This window comes from Rhinatrema bivittatum, chromosome 1 (genome assembly GCF_901001135.1).
Source record: "Rhinatrema bivittatum chromosome 1, aRhiBiv1.1, whole genome shotgun sequence".
In the NCBI taxonomy this organism is placed as follows: domain Eukaryota; kingdom Metazoa; phylum Chordata; class Amphibia; order Gymnophiona; family Rhinatrematidae; genus Rhinatrema; species Rhinatrema bivittatum.
The window spans coordinates 208,738,527-208,750,829 of record NC_042615.1 but is presented as its reverse complement, the minus strand read 5'-3'; the positions used below and the strand labels follow the sequence as shown (position 1 = coordinate 208,750,829).

At 44.0% G+C, this 12,303-nt stretch overlaps 1 protein-coding gene across 3 annotated transcripts in view; it reads left to right on the top strand.

The window, feature by feature from the left end:
* Positions 1 to 12,303, top strand: part of EVC2 (EvC ciliary complex subunit 2) — a 440,866-nt gene that overhangs the window by 222,951 nt on the left and 205,612 nt on the right. For all 3 annotated transcript variants that reach the window (XM_029591151.1, XM_029591159.1, XM_029591169.1), the window contains exons 10-11: positions 5,782 to 6,021; positions 7,544 to 7,719. In XM_029591151.1, the coding sequence (XP_029447011.1) occupies positions 5,782 to 6,021; positions 7,544 to 7,719 (416 nt within the window). The remainder of the gene's footprint in view (positions 1 to 5,781; positions 6,022 to 7,543; positions 7,720 to 12,303) is intronic.

The window sequence follows — 12,303 nt, the reverse complement described above, 5'->3', positions numbered from 1 at the left end:
CCTACCACTGCACCCTGGTTGGAAGGGGAAGGGGTCCCCTGACGGAAAATGCTACCATCCCCAGATGGCAGTAATCTTGTTGGGTGTTGCCTCTTAACATGATACTCCATGCCAAAATTTGACAGATGTCCCAGTTGCTTGCCTCTGCTAATATCCCTGGCACAGTAATTACACCGAGCATAACGCGGGTCTTCTGTCACTTTAAAATGTGCCCAGATCGCAGATTTCTTTTGTGATCCTCCTCTCTTTCCCGCCCTGGGGGTGGATGGTGGCACTGGAGTTGAGGTACTACTGGGTGTGGGTGGTGCACCCACTGCACCCGGCGAAGCAATGCCAGCGGGGGCAACAGTCACCCTCTGTCTCCCTTCTGACAGCTCTTCCTCCTCCTCGATATCAGTGGAATGTCTCCCCTGCCGCAGATTTCTGGAGGTGGAGGCTAAAACAGGACTAACTGACAATTCTACCGAAGATTGCTCAGGTATAACATCTTCCGTTTCTGATGAGAATCCCATCCAAGAAGATTCTTCTTCTGAATCAGAAGCTAACAGTGCCAGCGCTACCTTGTCACCGCAAAGTTTTGCAGGACACTTCTGTCCCCTGGCTGCTCTTGGGTGTGTAACTTTTGTCTGGCTAGACTCTGCCTCCTCTTCACTCTCCTCCAAAACTACAGTGCCAGAAACAGGTGCTGGCGATTGCAAAGTTTCATGGTCTGATTTCTTTTTTTTTGCCATGGAACTGCCATCCCCTACAAAGACGTTTGATTGCGACAGTTGCCTTTTTACCTGTACTGGTGGTGTTGCGCTGGTGTCTTTTGCGGTGCCTCCGCTGCCATTCCCACTAAGTCGCTTGCATCTCCCTTTCCCTGACATTATGGATTTAATGTCAATGAGTACTAGTGGTAACACTGCCCACTGTCCCACAATAATAATGTTCGGTCAGTTTAAAATAACTAAATTAACAGACCCACTCAAGAAGAATGCTCAGTCTGTTTAAAATAACAAAATGAACGGACCAAGTCAAGGACAATGCGGTTAAGTCTGTTTAAAAATAGCAGATTGAACAGACTCGCTGAAGGCCAATCTTCACTCTGTTTATGCCCACTGCCTGCCTGGCAATGCACGGAATGTGTCTGTCTGTGTGTGTGCAGTGAGTGCACAGAGAACAAGCTTCCTTTTCAGTAGATATGAGGCAGGGTACTCCCAGCCCTGGAACTGCTGCCCACCCAGCACTGAACCACTCAAGGACAATGCGGTTAAGTCTGTTTAAAAATAGCAAATGTAACAGACTCGCTGAAGGGCAATGTTCACTCTGTTTACAATGCCCACTGCCTCACTGCCTGCCTGGCAATGCACGGAATGTGTCTGTCTGTGTGCACTGCAGTGCACATAGAACTAAAGTAGATATGAGGCAGGGTACTCCCAGCACTGGAACTGCTGCCCACCCAGCACTGAACCACTGAAGGAGAATGTGTTCACTCTGTTTACAATGCCCACTGCCTCACTGCCTGCCTGGCAATGCACGGAATGTGTCTGTGTGTGTGCAGTGAGTGCACAGAGAACAAGCTTCCTTTTCAGTAGATATGAGGCAGGGTACTCCCAGCCCTGGAACTGCTGCCAGTGCCCACCCAGCACTGAACCACTCAAGGAGAATGCTTTTAAGTCTGTTTAAAAATAGCAAATGTAACAGACTCGCTGAAGGGCAATGTTCACTCTGTTTACAATGCCCACTGCCTCACTGTCTGCCTGGCAATGCACGGAATGTGTCTGTCTGTGTGCACTGCAGTGCACATAGAACTAAAGTAGATATGAGGCAGGGTACTCCCAGCCCTGGAACTGCTGCCCAGTGCCCACCCAGCACTGAACCACTCAAGGAGAATGCTTTTAAGTCTGTTTAAAAATAGCAAATGTAACAGACTCGCTGAAGGGCAATGTTCACTCTGTTTACAATGCCCACTGCCTCACTGCCTGCCTGGCAATGCACGGAATGTGTCTGTGTGTGTGCAGTGAGTGCACAGAGAACAAGCTTCCTTTTCAGTAGATATGAGGCAGGGTACTCCCAGCCCTGGAACTGCTGCCCACCCAGCACTGAACCACTCAAGGACAATGCGGTTAAGTCTGTTTAAAAATAGCAAATGTAACAGACTCGCTGAAGGGCAATGTTCACTCTGTTTACAATGCCCACTGCCTCACTGCCTGCCTGGCAATGCACGGAATGTGTCTGTCTGTGTGCACTGCAGTGCACATAGAACTAAAGTAGATATGAGGCAGGGTACTCCCAGCACTGGAACTGCTGCCCACCCAGCACTGAACCACTGAAGGAGAATGTGTTCACTCTGTTTACAATGCCCACTGCCTCACTGCCTGCCTGGCAATGCACGGAATGTGTCTGTGTGTGTGCAGTGAGTGCACAGAGAACAAGCTTCCTTTTCAGTAGATATGAGGCAGGGTACTCCCAGCCCTGGAACTGCTGCCCAGTGCCCACCCAGCACTGAACCACTCAAGGAGAATGCTTTTAAGTCTGTTTAAAAATAGCAAATGTAACAGACTCGCTGAAGGGCAATGTTCACTCTGTTTACAATGCCCACTGCCTCACTGTCTGCCTGGCAATGCACGGAATGTGTCTGTCTGTGTGCACTGCAGTGCACATAGAACTAAAGTAGATATGAGGCAGGGTACTCCCAGCCCTGGAACTGCTGCCCAGTGCCCACCCAGCACTGAACCACTCAAGGAGAATGCTTTTAAGTCTGTTTAAAAATAGCAAATGTAACATACTCGCTGAAGGGCAATGTTCACTCTGTTTACAATGCCCACTGCCTCACTGTCTGCCTGGCAATGCACGGAATGTGTCTGTCTGTGTGCACTGCAGTGCACATAGAACTAAAGTATATATGAGGCAGGGTATTCCCAGCCCTGGAACTGCTGCCCAGTGCCCACCCAGCACTGAACCACTCAAGGAGAATGCTTTTAAGTCTGTTTAAAAATAGCAAATGTAACAGACTCGCTGAAGGGCAATGTTCACTCTGTTTACAATGCCCACTGCCTCACTGTCTGCCTGGCAATGCACGGAATGTGTCTGTCTGTGTGCACTGCAGTGCACATAGAACTAAAGTAGATATGAGGCAGAGTACTCCCAGCCCTGGAAATGCTGCCCAGTGCCCACCCAGCACTGAACCACTCAAGGAGAATGCTTTTAAGTCTGTTTAAAAATAGCAAATGTAACAGACTCGCTGAAGGGCAATGTTCACTCTGTTTACAATGCCCACTGCCTCACTGTCTGCCTGGCAATGCACGGAATGTGTCTGTCTGTGTGCACTGCAGTGCACATAGAACTAAAGTAGATATGAGGCAGAGTACTCCCAGCCCTGGAACTGCTGCCCAGCCAGCACTGAACCACTCAAGGAGAATGCTTTTAAGTCTGTTTAAAAATAGCAAATATGAGGCAGAGTACTGCCAGCCCTGCCTGGCACTGCCCAGGATAAAATGTACAGACTCACTCAATAAGAATGTTCTTTTTTTTTTTTCCCTAACAAAGAATCTGTTCTGTGTTGTCTATCAAATCTGGTTCTGTTCTGTGTTGTCTATCAAATCGGGTTCTGCTATCTTCTCTGCCTCAGCCTGCCTAAGCCCACCCAGCACGATCCCAATCCCACCTCCCCACTGAATCGCTGAAAATGTCCGTCAGTCCTCGTGCTGCTGCTGCTTTTATAGTGCTGCTGGCTCGTCAGGAAATCCTCAGAGAAGCACGGAATGACAGCGCGATTCGCTGCATTCAGTGCTTCTCTGAAAAGGTGAACGCAGATTCGCTGCGTTCCGGTATCCATGCCGACCTGTCCCACCCTTTCCTGTGAGTCACTGAGACTCACAGGACAGGGTCAGACAGGTTGGCATGGTTACCGCAGGGGCGCCGCCATTTTCAGGTAATCCGGGGCTCCGAGCTCGAGTCGCAGGTAATGGCGGCGAGAAAGCGCGCGCATGGCGATTCGCCGTATCCGACATATCTATGTTCATTTATGTCGGAAATCTGCTCGTATACGCCCCATCTTTTTTTTAAGTTAAAAAAAAAATTTGAGTTGCGTTTTCCATATGCGGTCAATCCGAATGCACATCCCTAGTGACTAGGGATTTCTTGTACTCCATTATGAACCCAGATTCACAAACTAGAGTAAATAGGGAGTAGCAGGGGATTTGGCAGTTTTGGGAGGGGGCAAGGTTGAGAGCAAGGGGTGGGACCACCTATACAAGATAGGTTGGGGGAGGTATGGAATTGTATCCTACAGGGGCATCTTGTTCAGGAGGGGATTTGGTGTGAGGTAGGAGTTGTTTGAATGCCAGGGTAGGACCTGAGAGTTTTCAGCTCATTTAAGGATCATGGGGGGAGGGGGCCATGCAATGCACATTACCGTTGGCAGCACTCAGACATTACCACTGCTGCTAAAGTCTGAATGTTCCCAGGTAGCAACCCACTGCAGTATTCATTAAATTGAGATACTTGCCTCAGTTTAAAGAATACTGTAGTAATTAAAGTATGTTGAAATCATGCATTGAAGCTCACTTTAACCCCTTTTAGTAAACATAGTTGGTGAGGCCTGAGGGAAAAGAATTCAAAACAACTGAGTTATCATGGAGTAAACTGGTCTCTCAAACCACAGTTGGTTTTGTGAAGAACAATGAGTGTCTTAGTTTTTTTGTATTTAGGGTGATCTTTAAAAAATAACTGTAAGCGCCTATACAGTAAATATAATAAATAGCAATTGCTTTCCGATGCTATTTGTGAAAACTAATATTAATCTTTCATAATGAATCTGTCAAAACCTGTATGTTCAACATAATATTGTTCATGAACAACTTTGTTTGTTTAAATAATTTATAGACCATCTAGCACGATTTCTAGGTGGTTTACATTTTCACATTAATAAAAATATGAAACAAAACAATAAGACAAATTAAAACAAATCACATAAACAAAATTTAGAGCACTGATTCCCTAATCTAGTCCATGAAAAACCCAACAGGGCTAAATTTCTGTGTATCTCAAATGTACAAATTAGTGTGATTCCCAGAGCAAATGTGTGCGGATATAACTCATGAAAATTTATGGTGGATATGATGGGGTTTCAAGGGACATGGTCCAAGGTCAGGCTAAGGTCATAGGCAGGTGGCAGTCAGGCATTTTGAGTGTCCAGGCAAGGGTCAGAGGCAGGCAGTGATCAGGCGTATTGAGAGTCCAGGCAAGGGTCAGAATCATATAGCTGTCCAAGGGAGAGGAAGAGGATCGGATAGGGTTGGAGCAGGCTGGGCAGACAAAGGCAGGAACAAGGTGGGCAGAAAATGACTGGAGCAGGCTGAAAGCTACATCCTCTACAGAACATAGGAGTACCTGTTGCTGAGGCAGAGTGCATTGGGGGAGCTGCCCTTTTATAGGGTGAAGAGGATGGTGTCATCAGTAAGGGACATGGGCACTTTCCCGCCGAGCTTCCTTTAAGAAGCCCACCTAAGTGGCACAGGAAGAGACAGAAGTCTGTCTGCTTTGAGAGGGGGTGGTGGTGGCCGGCCAGTGCATGCCGACCTCAAAGGTAAGGGTGACAGCTCATGGGCTGTCCTAGCGAGCCATCAAACGCAACAGGTATCACTTTAGATTTCTTTTGTTTGATGATCTTTATTTCCATCAATTCAAGTGGAGTTAACACAGCTACCATAGTAATGGAATATTGACAGTATTTTTGTGGACTGCTAATTTAAATACATAACGTCTAATCTGTTTGATTATTTTTTCACCATATAGTCTGTTACAGAATATAGAGTTCTCCTGGATAAACTTCATGAATGTGAGCAAAATCAGATGAAGAGGTTGCTCCTGGTTAGAGAAGAGGAGGAATTTGCAAAGACTTATAGAGAGTTGGCTATTTCTCAAAGAGCCGAGCTCCACAACAGTTTCTTTAAGCAGATAAAAGAAGTTGTATTTACAGGAAGCATAAGCTTAGAAGCAGCCAGAGTTTTAATGCAAGACTACTCAAAAATTCAGGTAATGACATACAATAATTAATCCTTGCTAATGTAAAGAGTCCTTAACACTGTTTCTATGTAGCTAAATCTGTAAGAAATCCAGTGATACCTTATTTTAGTTAGTATCAGAACAGTTCTGTAAATCTGTTATTTTCACTTTAGAAATTTTGGTGTGTTTCTCAACTTTTTTAAACCACAAATTTAAAATTAAGTTTGTAATAAAATTAGAAATGGGAGTTATCTCACTGGTGGTGCTGTTCCCTTTTATGAGGAAGACCTGGGTTCAGTTCCTAGGCCAGGACAGTACTCACTGGGCTGGCTGCTGATCCTACAGAGGCTGGAAGTGCCAGCCATCGCTCAATGGTGATACCAGCAGCCAGACTCAGGGTCTCTGTTACTATAATCCAGAGGGAGCCTCACTCTTTGGCTCCTAGCCAAGGACTTTTGGTACAATGGCTGGGCTAAATACATTGGAAGGAGCAATAAAATAAGAGGGAAAAGTATTTGTGGCTATCTTTAAAAATATATATATATAAGAGTAAGCTCCTATGCAGTAAATATAATAAATAGCAATTGCTTTCCGATGCTATTTGTGAAAACTAATGCTAATCTTTCATAACGAATATGTCAAAACCTGAAGGTTCATGGCACAGTAGCCCAATAGAGGCTGTTCTCATTGAACTGGAAGTCCAAAGCAGCAGAAGGAAACTGCTGGACACCCCCCCCCCCCTTCCCTAAAATAAAAAAGAATGAGGATCAGAGAACAAAATGGGACGGATTTTAAGAGTTTTTTAAATTTTAACTTAATGGTTGTAATACGTTATTCTCTTGGGGCAATGTTTTTATTTATTTTATTGTATAATTAGGGGGTTTATTTTGTTTTTTGTGCTATCTCTATTTTTCATTTTGTTGTACATCGCTTTGGAAGATTTTACTGTAAAACCAGAAAGTGATCCATAAATTTTATAAGTAAATAAATAAATTGCACTGACAAAGATTCAGTAAAAACTTTCCAAAATACAGCAGGTTGCCCAGATCACTTGCCTGCTAAATCCAAGTTGTTACACAATTCCCAGGGTTTTCTCTTCCTTCCTGGATCACTCACTCTCTTAGACTTAGCCCTTGAGATGCTGGATTCATCTAGTGGAAAGCTGTTTCTTTGTTCTAAGGGCATCCATTTTGTCCCTGACAACAGTCTTCTTGGCTTGTCTTCCATTCAGCTTGAGTTTCCCTTCCTGATGCTGACCTGGACAAAATGGGTTTTCCTAATGTAATTCAAAAGTATTAAATAAAGAACTGGAAATGTAAAAACCCAGCCAGTTTTCGATTTAGACATGGTTTGGATAATAGAGTAAGTCTTGCACCTTTTATAAAAAGATCAAGGCAATTTATTTACGATAATTGCTGTTTGTAGGTCATCTCTGCATCCTCCTCTTTAATTAGTGAAAAAATAAAAGTGATTGTTTCTGAAGTTATCTGAAGATTTACATTGCATAAGTGGTCCAGACTTCTAATTGTTGTGCTTATTTTATTTGCTTTAGGAGGAAATTGAAGAACTAATGGATTCCTTGCAGGCCAATAAGAAATATCATCTAAGTAAAAGATTTGCCTACCGAAAATATTTGGTATATGGTGTACAGCTATGGGAAAACCATGCCCGTTGTCTCCTGAACACAGTGGCCACCCAGATAGTAAACCTCCTCAATATTGTGGAAAGGTAAAATAATTACAAAACAAAAACCACTGTTGTATATAAAATTCCCAAGAGACTGATTTCTTAGACATAAATTTACTTGGTGCACATCTGTTACTAAAATAAATTAACATAAACATTTTTAGTTTGTTTACACTATTCCTGTACAAGAAATCTGGTTCTGCAGTACAGGATGTACTTAAGGAATAGCAGTTTTAAAGCCCAAGGCTTGCGCTGAGCCATTTTCAGTTGGGAGCAGAAATTGTCTGTGTATAAACAGTGCTTCGGCAAGAGGTAGCAAAATGCCTTTTTAGTTGGAGTGGGGGCAAGTCAGCCAAATTTCACCCCCCAGCCCTTCCCTCTTGCCCCCCACTGGTCTCATTTCCAAGCCCTCCCTCCCCTCCATTCCCCTGTTCTCTCCTTCTCTCTCTCTCTCTCCTCTCCGTCCCTCCCCGCCAACTTCTTGTTTCTTTCCCTGTCCCACTCCCCCTCACTCTTTTCCTTTTTCTCCCTTCTCCATGATTTTCTTTCTTCCATTTTACGCTGATCGGTGGCAAGAGGAGCAGAGTTGATAAGTGCCGGTGCACTGGGCCGCCACCATCTCCTCCTCTGCTGCCCAGCTGGACTGCTGCTTTGAACTGTATGGCTATAGAGTACGCCCCTGCGACTCAAAGCAGCAAGACGGTACTAGAGATGAATTGCTGGAGGACACGGTCAACAGTCCGCTGCTTTCTCCTTCCTCCTGCCGCTGAACAGTTGCTGCCCACCCCGATATGGCCCTGGATCTCCCACAGTGATTCTGCGGGAAGGGCAGATTTTGGTTGGGCCATGACCCCTGAGGCCCACTGCATTCTGACGCAGATGGCTTCAATTCTGGCCTCTCAGATTTGTGAAAGGGACTTGCTCAATGTGTGCATGGGCTGCTGTGTGGTGGTGAAAAACTGGTATGCTCAGCTTATTAGACAGTTTCTTGCATTAACCCAAATACAATAATTATGGGCAGATTTTAAATGCCCGGCAAGCGTAAATTCCGGCCTTTACACACATGGCCAGGCCTTGCGCGCACCGGGCAAATCTTCCAAGAGGCTCGGCTACCCGCGTAAAGGCCACTACACGCTCAAGTGCTTGGGCCTCTTGGAAGGGGCGGGCCGGGGGGGCATGTTCGCTGTCCCGGAGCCTCGCACACCAGCTGGCACGCACAACTTACTTCAGCTCGGGAACTGAAGTAAGTTGCTCAAAGGTAACAAAAAAAAAATGGGTTTAGGGGTTGGGGAGGAAAGGGGAAGGGGAAGGGAGGTTAGGGTAGGGGGCAGGGGGTAGGGAAGTTCCCTCCGAGTCCGCTCCTTAATTGGTTGCGGACTGGGAGGGAACTAGGGAAGGCTGGGTTGCATCACAATGGGAAGTTAGCATTAGTGTTTCCCCCCCCCCCCTTGCGCGTGCGGATTACAAAATCCGGCATGCATGCACGCACCTTTCAAAATCTATCCCTTAGAATAGAATAATTTATAAGTCCATGGCATACCCTGCACTAACAGCATAATTTCCTTTCTGTCAATGCTTTGCTGCAATTTATCAAAGAAGGAAAGCATTTCAGTCCTGAAATCTTTCTTGACCCCATATTATTCTGAATCAAGTACTACTTGTTCCTCCAAAAAGGCATTTGGTTGAGTTAAGATATATTTCTCTCACTTTAGGGAGCATGGACAAATTTGATATAGGTCTATATTTTTTCTCAGTAGACTGAAGAGAATGTACCTTTTTGTAGGTCATATTACAGCCATTTTTAAGTGACTAGGTAACAATCCTCTTGCAATGAGGCATTCCCTGTAGACACTAATAATTTATACATGCCCTCCTTTAGTTTTTGAATAATCCCAAATGGACATGATTCTAGAAAACAAGGGTTAGACCCTAACTGTGAAATTAGATTTTTTAATTTTGTCAGTGTAAGCAATGAGAACTAGACCATTTTTCAGGCACCTTTAACACCTTTCTGTTGTCTTCTTGAGATATTTCTTTTTTAAATAACATGTGTAAGTCATCAACCTTAATAAAATAACTGAGGTAAAGTTTCACTTTTAGACATTTCATAGACTAATCTACAGGGCTTTTTAAAATTGTTTTCACTATGTTAAATAATTATTTGGAATTATTCAATGAAACCCCTATTTGCCTTGAATAATAAGCTTTCCTTGCTTCATATACATGCCATTTATAATTTGCCAATCAGCTTTGATACAGATCTTTCATATCCCCTTTCTATTTTTCCTCTACTTTCTCTCAAGAGCTCTCCTCCCTTGCTGTCTTAATTTAACTACATACATTCTAAACCATGGGAACTTTTTCTTTATCACAATAACTTCAATTTCCTTCAGAGGTACCACCTCATCATATATTGTATTTAAGGTATTATTCCAAAATTCAGTCAAATCCTATAATATTCATTTTGCTTTTTTTTAACCAACTAACCAACCAACATAAAACTGTCTAGATCAACTGCAGCCCTTATTGTTTTCTTTTGCTTATAGCAAATATCCTTCACTTTTGAATGTAATATAGAAAAATTTACCACAAAAAGGTCTGACTATAATACTTTAAGGTGAATTTTCAAAAGTTACATCTAAAAATGAGTAGTTACCTGAGTGAAATGGCATATATGTGAGTAGATGTTATTTTTGAAACCTCAAAGTAAAGAAGGAATGGTAAACAATTAAGTGTGAGAATTCCAGCAGGATAGAAGTAAAATGTTATTCAATCTCTAGAATGTTACCAAAATAGAAAAGTAATTAATAATATACACAGTAATTAATAATAAACACAGAGAAGAAAATTAAAGAAAATAGAAAACAAATTATAATCAGTAATAAATTAGAATGCAATTATAGAAAGACAGACCAATCAATAGTTGAACTGAGTCCGTGAAGAGAAACTGTGTTCACAGTATGAATTCGCCTCTGTTCATGCTGAAGAATGACCCACGCAAAATCACCACCATGAAAGGATGGAGAGCAGACCTCAATAACACAAAAACAGAGGTCTTTAAAGAATGTTGTGTATCCTGCCTGTTTCATTAGGGGAGCATTTTCACATTCAAGACAGATACACGAGCAATGTTCATAAATGTGGGCACTACTACAATTAGAGGTTTTACAAACATATAGGTGAGTGCATGGAGATCGGATGACATAGACCACCCCTTTAGTGGAACAAAAACTATTTCCTACTATTTGTTGTACTAGAATTAGACCTTTGTTACCTTTTTAAAAATGTAGCATTAGAATGTACGTGCTATGAAAAATTGCTAACCATGTTAACAAAATATTGAAATTGTAAACTGTTGTGATGGCAATACCGAACAACAGTATATAAAACTCTACAATAATAATAATAATAATAATAATAACAATTGGAGGAAAAATGTAGTGGAAAGGTTTCCCAATGTGAGATGAGTAAAAACTGAAAGTGTCAGGCATAATGCACACGCCTGGCATAAACAGCACGGTATATGGCCCAAATGGGTAGGAGAGGGTACAGCAGCTGTGTGAAAATCTGAAAAGACCAAAAGATCTCATAAACTGAGGCCACAACAAAAAGTGAAAAGCAGACATTTCTGAAAGATAAAGGGCTGGATTTTCAAAAGGTTACTTGTGTAAATGGCCTTGTGTGCGCCGGGCCTGTTTTAAAAGGGCCCGATGATATGCATAAAGCCCCGGGACATGTGTAAGTCCCAGGGCTTACAAAAAAGGGTGGGAAGGGGGCTGTTCGTGGATGGGGCGGGGTCAGGCTCCCGGCACAGCGGCTATATTTGCTGCTGTGCCAGGTATCGTGCGCCGGCAGTTGGCCGGCGCGCACAACTTACTTCAGCCCCAGGGCTGAAGTAAGTTTGGAGACAAAAAAAAGAAAAGGTAGGGAGAAAGGGCGGGGGAGGTAGGAAAGTTCCCTCCGAAGCCGCTCCGATTTCAGAGTGCACCCCCTTGCGTGCACTGACCCTGGTGTGCATGTGTGTGCTCCGGGTAGCGCGCGCACATGTACACCCGCACACAACCTTTTAAAATCTACCCCAAAGTGTGGGCCTAAGCAGGACCAGTGACGGTGAATTATTTAGCAAATATAATGACTGGCTGCAGAATAGGGTAAGACACAGGTGATTATATCATTATCATCTCCCGGTGAAGTTCTACAGAACAACAAATTGCGGTTTACATATAGAGGAGTAGATTTTAAAAGTTTGCGCATGGGCGTACATGTGCCCGCGCTACCCGGCACGTGCACATGTGCACCCAATTTTATAACTTGCGCGCAAGTTATAAAATCCAGGGTCAGCGCATGCAAGGGGGTGCACAATTTTTTACACCTTGCACGTGCCGAGCCGCACAGCCTTCCCCCATTCCCTACCCCCTCACCCCACCTTCCCATCCCCTACTTCCCCCGCCCTTTCCCCCTACCTTTTTTCTTTTTTTTATCTCCAAACTTACTTCAGCCCTGGGGTTGAAGTAAGTTGCGCACGCCGGCCGACTGCAGGAGCGCGATCCCCGGCACCATGGCAAATATGGCCGCGTTGCCGGGAGTCTGACCACGCCTTGCCCCACCCCCAGACTTCCCGGCCAT